Here is a 12,547-nt window from a genome sequence, read left to right as displayed (position 1 = left end):
TATATATATATATATATATATATATATATATATATATATATATATATATATATATATATATATATATATATATATATATATTATTTTGTTTAAAAAGATAATATATATATATTTATAGTTAAGAACAAAATAGTGTGAAAGTAGTATTTTTTTAAACATGTTGAAAGAAGGTTATTTTAATTTATTAAAAAATAATTTATGCTAGTGTGAAGTATTATTTTGTTTAAAAAAAAGGATATAATAGTATAGTGTGAGAAGTAGTATTTTGTTTAAAAAATATTTATTATATATGTTTATTTTATATTTTATATATATATATATATATATATATATATATATATATATATATATATATATATATATATATATATATATATATATATATATTAATTAGTGTGAAGTATTATTTTGTTGAAAAAAAGTATATAGTAGTATAGTGTGAAGTAGTATTTTGTTTAAAAAATATTTATTATATGTTTATATGGTTATATATGTTTATTTTATTTATATATATTTGGTTGATATAATTAAATGTTAATAATAGTTACTAAAAAGAGAATGGTTGAATATATGTGCAGTATGGAATATTATTTGTATTATCGTAGTTGGATGTACGATAGATTGGATTCAGGAAGACATGCACTGAAATCCAATTTTATAGTAGGAGTTAATGAGTTTATCACGTAGGCGTTTGCTCATGAATGTTGTCGAAGCGAAGGAGGAGTTAGGTGTACTTGTCTTAAAAGTGGATGTGGACCTATAATTAGTGACCCAGAGGAAGTGGTCAGGCATGTGCATATAAGGTGTTTCATGGAAAATTATTGGGTTTGGACGTTTAATGGTGAAAAATTGCCGAGTAACGTACCAGAGACTAGCAATCTCCATGCTTCAAGTAGTCGCCCTCCTATGGAAAATGAGGAAAGACCGTCTATGGAATATGCGGAAAACTTTAATCTGATTGGTGACATGGTTGAGGATGCTTTTGGTGTGAACGTGACCTATGATCAACCTGAAGATTTTGGTGGGGAGGAGTTGTCGAATGAGGAAGCGCAGAGATTTTATCAGTTGTTGAATAAGATGAATACGCCGTTGTTTGATGGGTCGTCTGACTCAAAGTTATCAATGTGTGTGATATTATTGGCCGCCAAGTCAAATTGAAATGTTCCTGATCAGTGTTTGTAATTCTTCATAAAAATGATGTTGGACTCAACTGCAATGAAAAATAACTTGCCTACAACATTTTATGAAGCAAAGAAGTTGGTGTCGAAGTTGGGGTTAAGAGTAAGAAAGATTATTGTTGCATTAATGGTTATATGTTGTTTTATGACAATGAGTTTGGTACTCAAGATGGATTGTTGGAGGAATGTAAGTTTTGTATGAGTCCAAGATATAAAGTTCGCAGTAGAGCCATTAACACTAATCAAGACCTTGTAGCAGTAAAGTCCATGTTTTATCTTCCGATAATACCAAGGTTAAAAAGAATGTTTGCTTCAATGTACAGTGCAAGTCAAATGACATGGCATCATACAAATAAAACAAGTCCAGGTACTATGCGGCATCCATCTGATGGTGAGGCATGGAAGCACATTGATCGAATACATCCTGATTTTGCCGCAGAACCTAGAAATGTCAGGCTAGGATTATGCTCAGATGGTTTTACTCCTTATGTTCAAGCTTCGGGAAGTATGTATTCTTGTTGGCCAGTTATTGTAACCCCTTACAACCTTCCTCCTGAGATGTGCATGACAAAACCATACATATTTTTGACGTGCGTCATTCCAGGACCTTCGAGTCCAAAAGCTGGAATTGATGTGTATTTACAACCTTTAATTGATGATTTGAAGAGATTGTGGATTGGAGAATGGAATTATGATATATCACGTAAACAAAACTTTACTATGCGAGCTTCCTTGATGTGGACCATCAACGACTTTCTAGCATATGGCCTGTTGTCTGGTTGGGGTACACATGGCAAAATGGGTTGTCCGCATTGTATGAGATACATCAAGGCGTTTACATTGGATTAAGGGGGGAAAAGCTCGTGGTTTGACTGTCACCGTAGATTCCTACCAAAAAATCATCCGTATAGAAAAAACAAGACAGATTTCAAAAAAGACGGACAGTCGGACTGCTGCCAAAGTTATAAGTTATATAATTCAGCATAATTATAAAACATTTCTAAAGACTTTTAAATATGTTAAGGGCGATGATAGAGAATATTGGTTTAAGCAATTTTAGGTATACTTAATTTATTGTTTAAGTTATTGTTATTTAAATGACTTTTTCATTAGAGTTATCTAACTTTTATTTTAATGTCATACAACATTGTAGGAAAAATGTGTGTGAGAACCAATGAAAGAGAGACGGATTAAAAAAATTATTATGGCAGAACTTCAAGACGACTTTCCGACATGCTACGACGTGTTAGAAAGCGTTGGGAACTTCATGGCATCCGTCCTAGATGGATAGGAGAGGAAATATTTCAGAAACTTCTTAAATATTGGGGGAGTGATGAGTTTCTGGATAAATATGAAAATGCAAAGAAGATGAGAGCATCTGGAAAAAGGGGGTTGCCTTAATGTTGTTGGAAGTATAAGCACTGCTGAGCATCTTCGGCGCTTGGTAATAATTATTATCAGTTTTTAAAGTTATAATTTCATTTAATAATAGATATTATTAATTATAGTTAATTTTATTATTTAGGCTAAGGAATTGAATAGACCACCTCTGATGACCGAGCTGATCGCAAGGACTCGGGCAAAGAAAACAGGGGGTTTTGTTGACGAGCGTACACAAAAAGCTATAGTAAGTTATTTAATTTACGTTGTTCATATTTTTTATTTTATTGGCAACTTTTGTGTCGTGATTTTCATGTGGCATGTGAGATGTTGTGGCGTGAAAATCATGTGGCAACTAAATTTGCGGCGTGAAAATCACATGGCTATATTTAATATATTATTAATGTCAATTTAATTTTATTTAAATTATATTTAACTTAATTTTTTTGTATGTGTAGGATGATTACCAAGCATTGCTGGTACAATTTCTGAATATTAATCCTCAATATACTCCAAGACCGGGAGAGCCGCTTCATCCGGATGTGGATTTTTATCTTTGGAGTGAAGTCATTGGCGGCAAGGGGCCTAACGGGTGTTTTTTTGGTGGTGGAAATTTGACAGGCACCTTGAGACCAGATGATAGAACTCTATTTCAAAGAGTTATTGACGGGGAAGGAGGTTCACGTCCCGTAACTTTGACACAGGAACAACGAGAAACCGTAAGACAATTGGCGATTAATGAGGCGAGACGCGATTCGGCCGAACGTGAAGCAGCTTTGAAGGCCTAAACGGATGCAATGCAGAGTGAGCATCAGCGGCAAATGGAGGTCATGGCGAAGCGACAATCTGATATGGAGGCCCAAATGCGTCAATTTATACAATCGTTTGGCGGAAACCAAAATATGGGTGGTTATGCGCCGACTGATCAGGAGAACGAAAATGATGATGAGTTTCCCGATCCGGACTGATTGATGATTAAATTAATTTTTATTTTTTTGTTATTTTTAATTTGTGTAAAATATTAATTAATTTATAATTACATTTATTAATATTTGGTTTATAAGTTTACTTTATTAATTTATATATTTTAGTATATTAATTTAATTTATATATTTTAATATATTATGTTAATTTATATATATTAATTAATTTTATTTATCAATTTTAATATATTTAGTTCATTAATTTAATATATATATATATATATATATATATATATATATATATATATATATATGGGTTTAATGGATATGCACTGTCAGTGTAAAATTCTTTACACAGTCAGTGCATCACAACCATTTACATATATTATTTTATAAATATTTAAAATAAAAGTCAAAATTCAATAAATATTTAACGGCTACGATTCACTGACAGTGTAAAACTGCTTTACACTGTCAGTGTATTTCCATTAAATCCTATATATATATATTTATTATTTTGTTTTTAAATTTAAAAAAAAATATTAGTGACGTGATTTTCATGTCACTACTGAGTGACATGGAAATCACGTCGCAAATAACAAATATCCAGCTAAATTTATATTTATTAATGGCTATATTTATTAACGTGATTTACATGTCACTTAGTAGTGACATGAAAATCACGTCGCAACTGAAGAATCTTTTTTTGCGCTAGACCTGCCACGCCTTCTCTGACTTTTGTTGTGTGATTATTTGGTTCAAAATTAGCAACGTGATTTTCACTTCACTAAATAGTGAAGTGAAAATCACGTCACTACTAAGTTGCCACCTTGTCTCCTACGGCATAATTTTTCACGTCGCAAATTTTGGTTGGTGAAGTGTTTTTTCACTTTGTGGCGTGATTTTCACGTCACTAATGAGCTTTTTTTTTGTAGTGAAGCACCCCTCATATCTATTGTACTCCACAGGAACCTTTTTGAAAATCTGTGTTTTGTGTGCGAAGGAAAGGTTTGTTTGATTTTTAAAACAAGCTCGACAAGACATTACATCTTGTGCCTATATACCTCCTCGGTGCAATGGAGAAGTTAGAGATAATGTAGTTCCACTTAAAAGGGAAGATGTTTAAAAAGGAATAAACACTTTATCATCGTCGGAGAGAATACTCAGTCATTATATTAAACATGATAACAAATAGGTTCTTTGCATCACCAATTAAAGAAGGGCTCCAACTTGGATAAAATCAACAAGTATTCCACTATCTCTCTCAAGTGGAAAAGATTCCATCATATTAATCAATATCAAAATCATGGGGTATCACAACTCACTACAATAATTAATCGTGTCTAAACTTCTGAAGAAAAGCCACTAAGGACAAAAGATATTTTTAAAGAAAGATGTTTTAAAAGAGATTTTACGAACATAAGAAGATTTTGAAAAAGGGATAAGATTTTAAAAATCTAAGAAGGGGCAAGAGATGAAGGGACTACCCTAGAGCATAAAATAAAAGCTAAGGAAAAGAACGATCTAACCAAAATAAGAAGTCAACACTTGACATTGAGAGTCAAGATAGATTTCTCATCCTTTGGACTATCAACACTAAACCAACGCATTACAAGTTGGGGATGCAGATGAACTTATTATCTTTAGAACCACTTGTATTAAGTCTTTGGAAAATCACATAAAGTTTTGACGAAAATTGGGCAGAGTAACGGCTGTGTATAGGCAGAGTAATAGCTTTTATATAAAATACTATTATAATCAAATCTCAAAAACGGGTGTAAATTTATATAAACAAAAACAACTTATTTAATTTTATAATTTAATTTTATAATTCAAAATATGTAATCTATTTGACATATTAAAAAAAAGATTTAAACATTATTAATGAATAATGAATATTAATGAGTCAAAAATTGTTAGATGAATAAAATAATTTAAACATTATTAAGAAATTAATGAGTAAATATTAATGAGTCTAGATTTAATTTGTTAGGTGAATAAAATAATTTAGATATTATTAACAAAAATTAATGAGTAAATATTAATGAGTTTAAATTTATTAGACTTAATAAAATAATCTAATTTCATGCATTGAACAAAACTCTAAGGCTTTGTTTGAATTGATGGAATCGGATGGAGCGGAATGGAATGGATGGAGCGGAGCGGAATGGAATGGATGGAGCGGAGCGGAAATGAGTGGTAGGATTCCATTCCATTCCATCACTTACCACCGTATTCCTTCTCCTCTGATTTGGGCGGAATGAATAATTTGTCTTATTCCGTTCTAAAATTTCTAAACAATGGAATGGTATCTTCGTTCCGCTCCGTTCCGCTCCATTCCGCTCCGTTCCGCTCCATTCCGCTCCGTTCATTTCGTGATATCCAAACATAGCCTAACCCAATTTAATTAGAGTGGACTTTTAATTTAATTTCATGCTCTAACCCAAATTTTATTCAACTGAATGTTTAATCTAATTTCATAGCAGTGAAACGCAATGAAGCTTTTCTAAACTCAATTTTCAACAAATTTCACCGAAACCCAAACCCAGTTTCCACAAAACTCTCGAAGAACAAAGTCGCATCAGAATTTTCAACAAAGTTCTGAGCTCTTTTCAAATAGAATCCAAACCCAGTTTCATTGCATTTCACCGAAACCCTTTTCACCATCGCAGTGACGACAACGAAGTTGAAGAAGCTAGAGTTCACCATCGCTCATTTCACAGTGACAACATGCATTGGTAAAATGAAGGTATGGTTTTATACTTTGAGTGACATGCATTGGTAGCTGAAAAATTAGGGTTTTATACTCCTGAAAATGGACTGTTGGTTCTGAAATTAGTTCCTATTGTTTGAATGTGTTGTGTTATGTGTGATTATTTTAGTAAATTTAAGCATTAATAGTTATTCAGGAAGTGAAATTGTTCATGATTGTGTGAAATTCCTACCCGCAATACTCACTAGAATGGTTACTTACTCACTTCTTACAACTTCAGTTATTAAATCATTGAAGATCAATCTTTCAATATCCAACACAAGATTTGGTATCTCATTGCAGCATTCTCTAGTTGTGGAATGTTGCACCAAATCGTCCGACACGATGCTCGTCAAAAACTCGTCCTCGTTTGACATGCCAATGTTGCGATTATTATGCTATAGTTTATCGATTTCTGGTGGATAGTATGTCCAGAAGGTGTTGTCCTTCTGGTTTTCTTCCTTCTGGATGATATGGCTTGTAAGAAAGAACTCTCTGTAATTAGCTTTTGAAATAGAATTTTGTTAACCACGTCAAATACGAGCTTTCTTTGCATACCTAAATCTTTTGAGATGTCTGATTGCCTTTTTACCGGAGAAGGTGGATCTTCTCCATAGAATGAAGCATCAAGAACCGACACAGGACTAGGTTGTTCCGCAGTAGCTTTTGGTTCAGCCGTAAATTTTCATTGCTCAAGTCTTTTTCTACATTCTGATAAATAAATGAATGTTAATCCAACTGATTTATATGCAAGAATCTGATTTTCGGTGGAAGAAATACTTACATTTTTGTTGAGGCCTTTTAGTTGAATGGAGTTACTATTGATCATTTCAGAATAATCACTGCGAATATGTATGTCCCTTTTGAGTGCTTTATACATGAACTCATATATGTAGTTTAATTTCCCTTTTGCTGCTTGACGTATGTCCTCTAATGCTCTAGATTATCCTGTTATTGATGGGATATTTGTTGTTGAACCTTCCTTGCTTTAGGCTGAAGGTGATGTTTTTATTGTGCCACTTGATCTGTCTGTTGTGCTTGTTAAATTATCTGTTGTGCCTGCGATTCCGAAGTTGATTTCTGATGTTTTTATTGATGAGATATTTGTTGTAGTGCCACCTGATTTCTGTCTGTTGTGCTTTTTTTTTTCCACTCATTTTTCTAGGTATTGGTTTTCTATATGATATCACAATAACCCTCGCCTTAAAGTTAACATCCTTTGTTATCATTTCAAAGGGAGAGAAGGATATAAAGAAACAGTGACATGACATTGAAGATAATAATAAGCCATTGCATGATAATTAGGATGATTTATCTCATTTCTTTAATTAGGATAGTTTATAAACTGTAGAAAACATAAGTTTAAAAAATGAATTCAAATTCCTATATCAATACACAAATAAAAACTGCACAGATGGAAGATCTATTCAAATACTTCACATAGTACAAGGCTAGAAAGACAGAAGGCATATGTGAAGTCATAGTGCTAACTTCAATTAGCCTAGGGGTTAGCATAGATTACTATGTATACCTGGTACAATTTTTCTATGTTTGGAGCATTTTTAATAAGTTTAGTCAGTATATTCATATAGCTAGAAAATCTTAGATATTTGTATAAAGTAAGCAAAAATGTAACACCGGGAATACAAGGAACGAAGAATGCAATTGATAAGCTACCATAAAAAAATCTTCAAAAGTCAACTCTGCATAACTCAAGGTCTGAAGTGCTTTTCTACTTCTCTCAATATTGGCTTTCCAAAAGATGCTCCTAGTCAGAGAGAGATAGAGAAAATTAATTTATTGACTGAAATTATTGGAAATCTGAAATGTTTTATTCCATACTCCCTTAACACCCAAGCCAGGATATCCATCCAATTTTTAAGTAGAAGATGCTTCTAAACTGGAAACAATAAAACCTACCAGGTATGAGAACATAAAGCCTCGAAAGCAGTTTCCATCTCCCCAAGTACACCAACTGGCAGCATATTGCTCAGCAAGCACCGAACAATAGAAAGATTCAAGAAATATGACAACATGCTAGGACATGATATGACACAACACAAAAGATAATAGAGATAAAAGTTTGACCAATCAAACCTTGATGAGATATTCTAATTCTGACATTGAAATATTCAACGTTTTACTAGCAGTAGAGATATGTTTACTGCTTATTATAAATTTTCTAAGTGATGTTAGTTTATATTTGTTTGATTCTTATATGATTAGCTAACTTCTGTGTAGCAGTGAGCCACTGATGAATTGCTTCCCTGTTTGTGGTGAGGTTCTTCAGATTTCTGATCAGTTGAACAACATGATCCACTTAACTCTTTGTTTTAACGAAGGGACTGGAAACCAAGTGATGGCTGGAGGATTCTTGACAGATAAGCAGGCTTCATATGGGTACAATGTTTGCAAGTTACTACTAATTTAAGCCTTAAAAAACAGGAGAGCACGATATTTTTTTACCTAATGGATTATATAACTGTACTTTAGTGGCTTATATATGGACTGTGGTAATGTATTTATGATTTCAATAATATTATGAGATAAAAAAAATCACACGTTTACTTTTTGGTTTATATAGCTGGTTCTTCAATTTGAGTGAATGGGTCCATTTCTCATCCTATGATATCCGTATCCAATCTGGATCCAGTTCTTCTCATATTCTGGTATGCCATATTTTAAAAGTTTTTGTGCAAACCTTTTTAAAAGTTTCGGGAATTCAAGATTTATTGTTTCAACAACTTTATCAAAGTAGAGAACTAGAAATGTCCTTAAAGATAATTTGAGGAAATTATAAATGCCATACTAAGTACTGGTATTTTTATTCTGTATTTGTACCTCTGCACCCTTTCAACGTTTTATTTATTTATTTATTTATTTATTTACTTCATTTTACTTTTGGCTTCAAGTATATGATCAGAAGTCTCAAAGGCTTGTTGAAGACTAAAGGTATGACAAACCATATACATATTGAAATCTGGTATAGTGGTTTTATTTGGGAATTTTTTATTGATGTAAAGATATTGAAAGCAATTTGTTTATTATTGAAAGATGTAATTTTGTAAATAACTTTTTTATTCAGTTTTATTATATCTTTGAATACATTACTTTGGTACACACACTTCCACTATAAGTATATGCTTAGTTCCTAACTAAGTCTTGAGTAGACGTTTCTGGTACATATAACATTTCTAATTTGTCTGGCAGCCCCCACTGTAGTATAGTGTAGCTTACCTATGATAAATTAAGTAAGATATTTGTAGTAACAATTCAATGTCATATTCACATGTTACAATTAGTCTAAGAAGAAGTGTTCTACACACAACATAGACCACTTATTTAAGGTGTGCTACTAAATATGAATAATTAAAGCATGCCTAATTTAAACGTTTTTATGTTTTTCTTTCTAAACAGTCATCATGGCTAAACCATATAGCTCTTCTCCAAAAACAAAGAAGACGAAAGGTGCAACATCATTGGTATGTTTCATTGCCAAACTTCGTGATGGTGAGAAATACGAGATTGATTTTGATCCGGATACTTTTCAACCTATTGGTCAGTATGCTGCGAAGTTCAAGAGTTATTTGTCAATAACACATAGGTAAAACCATAAAGCGCATACTTGATTTTTTCCTTCAATTTCTCAGCAACTTGATTTTTTTCTATACAATAGCATATGAGATGAGCATATATATATATATATATATATATATATATATATATATATATATATATATATATATATATATATATATATATATATATAAGACATATCAAATGAGAACTGAGAACTTTTAATAATAACCATACGATTTAAAATCAATGCCTTAGATTTCACTCAAATTTTAAGAAACAATAATTAATAAATAGATTCTGGTTTAAATACATATCGCACCAATGTAAATCTCAACATTGATTTTAAATCATATGGTTATTATTAAAAGTTCTCAGTTCTCATAATAGTTAAAGTTCTCATTTGATACGTCTCCTATATATATATATATATATATATATATATATATATATATATATATATATATATATATATATATATATATATATATATATATATATAGTCACAAGTCACACCACACACACTTGTCGTCGCGCAATCAATGCAGAATATAGTGATGATCTTCATGTTTATCTACTGTGTTTCAACTTTTAACTTGAATCTCCACTGCTGCCATGGGTGGCTCCTGATTTGGCAGTGGCCGAAAGTTGATCGGTTTTCATGAAGTTGTGAATATTGGATAGTTAAGCAGGTTGTTGTTCAATAATTTGCTGATCGATGCAAACATATGCGCTAAGAAATTATCCAACATTAATTTTGTATATATTCTTAAGAAAAAGATTCGATATATATGATAACTTCGCATGTGACTTAATGTTGTCTAATAATCTTTCTGACTACACAAACTTTGTAACAGGTTGAAATGAGCTATGACTTAAACTCTTATATAAATAAAACATTATCAATATCAAGGTAAGAGTTTTTACTAACAAGTCCAACTCGTACTGGAGTAGAGTTTTTACTAGTCAGTGACAAGAATAATTAACTTTCTGAGTTAGTTATTCAATGGTACAAAGAATTGTCATACATTTTAGATGATGACTTACACAATATTCTTATGCTGCTAATTCCCTTTTCTCCATTATTTTTTTCTTTATTTTTACTATTACACCCCTCTTATAATCTAGTGATATGATGCCTCTGACATAACTTCTTTGTTTGACAAGACAATGTTCCTCTTATTATTAAAGCTGATGGTTTACAAAAACTGTAGGATAGAATTTCAGTGTTCTAGTATGTTCGTTTACTCTTTGTGAATGATATTTTAGTCTTGTTTATCAAGATAACCATTAGAACCTCTTACTAGTTTATTACAAATTTAGTTTCTTATGGTTTTTGTTTGACCTGCAGCCTACTCAAGAGTGTGTAGCAAAGATGTTAAAAAGATTGGAAGAAAAGATGGAAGGGCGAGTAAGTTTTCTTCCAATTTATCAATTACTATGAACAATTATTTATTTGTTTAGCCATAAGATAATAATCCAATCAATTCAAACATTTCTTTTACTGTTGCTTACATTATTGATTTTTATTGTTTTATAAATTCCTCTTTTACAGGTACTGAAGCAAATGTTGCATCTTATGCGATCTGGGGAAAAGAGTGTTCAAAAACGTGTAGCTCTTTCTCTTGCATCTTATGAGATATTTGTTTGTGTTGGATGTATTGTAGATTTACTTGGATGAGCAATATGTAAACAATCCAATACTTTTTGATGTCACATTCATAGTTGAATGGAAAATGGAATTTTTTGTCCGGCCTCTTCTTGATTTCAGGCTTTTGAGTTCGATGGTTTTTGTGAATTTGTTTGGACTTCATGTAAAATATATGATTTTGTTAGATGTTCTTTGCTTTAGTTATCTAATCAGTTTAGTTAGTTGTTGTCAACTAGTGAATACATTTTTGGGTTGTATGTTGATATGCTTTTCTTGATTAATACATAATTTTCCCTTATTTTTATGTGTATGATTTTCTAGTATTTAAAATATTATTCTTAGTACAAGAAATGTGAAGAAATGTGATAACTAAAATAGGGTGTAATGTAGCATACGAAATAGGGTGTAAATGAAATTAAATATAATATAATTTGTTCATTCATAAAGGGTGTAAATTATATTTAAAAAGGATGTAACTAAGAAAGTATTTACACCAGATTTTTATTAAAAAGGGTGTAGTTAAGAATATATTTACACCTGATTTTTATTAAAATAGGGTGTAATTAAGAACATATTTATACCCGATTTTTATCAAAATAGAGTATAATTAAAAACGTAATTACATCCGATTTTTATTAAAATAGGGTGTAATTAAGAACGTAATTACACCCGATTTTTATTAAAATAGGGTGTAATTAAGAACGTAAATACACCCGATTTTTATTAAAACAGAGTACACCCGATTTTTATTAAAATAGGGTGTAACGTAAAATGTATTTACATCCAATTTTATTAAAATAGGGTGTAATTAAGAACGTATTTACACCCGTTTTCAACGGGTGTAAATTCGTTAGACATTTCTCACCCGGTGGATATACACCCGATTTTTATTAAAAATAATGGGTGTAAGTTTAATAAAAAAGGGTGTAAATTAACCTTTTTGTACTAGTGTAATGCATGCGAGAGAAACGATATATAGATCATTCTCCGAAACAAATACCGCACGAAAATAAAATACGTAGCGATCTCGTTTTTATCAAGAATCTGTAAAAATTCTTAAGATATTGAAGACTTTCATCGAGCAAAA

At 31.3% G+C, this 12,547-nt stretch overlaps 1 protein-coding gene across 6 annotated transcripts; it reads left to right on the top strand.

Annotated features, from left to right (window-relative positions):
• The first annotated feature begins 5,939 nt into the window (after positions 1-5,939).
• On the top strand, positions 5,940-11,874 carry LOC131644928 (phosphatidylserine decarboxylase proenzyme 2-like). 6 transcript variants are annotated; one of them, XM_058915549.1, is made up of 7 exons: positions 5,940-8,633; positions 8,818-8,902; positions 9,146-9,185; positions 9,651-9,837; positions 10,667-10,722; positions 11,161-11,220; positions 11,365-11,874. In XM_058915549.1, exons 1-5 carry the CDS (start codon positions 8,488-8,490, stop codon positions 10,674-10,676), a joined length of 468 nt encoding a protein of 155 aa, XP_058771532.1. In that variant the 5' UTR covers positions 5,940-8,487; the 3' UTR covers positions 10,677-10,722; positions 11,161-11,220; positions 11,365-11,874. The 6 variants fall into 6 exon arrangements, 4 of the variants coding, with proteins under 4 accessions (XP_058771532.1, XP_058771531.1, XP_058771530.1 ...); XM_058915548.1 differs by lacking the exon at positions 10,667-10,722 and having other exon boundaries at positions 5,940-6,230; positions 8,475-8,633; positions 11,365-11,860; XM_058915547.1 differs by lacking the exon at positions 10,667-10,722 and having other exon boundaries at positions 5,940-6,230; positions 6,537-8,633; positions 11,365-11,860.
• The last annotated feature ends 673 nt before the right edge of the window (positions 11,875-12,547 follow it).

The sequence above is a fragment of the Vicia villosa genome, linkage group LG1 (assembly GCF_029867415.1).
Source record: "Vicia villosa cultivar HV-30 ecotype Madison, WI linkage group LG1, Vvil1.0, whole genome shotgun sequence".
Taxonomy (NCBI): Eukaryota; Viridiplantae; Streptophyta; class Magnoliopsida; order Fabales; family Fabaceae; genus Vicia; species Vicia villosa.
This window is presented reverse-complemented; position numbering and strand designations above follow the sequence as displayed.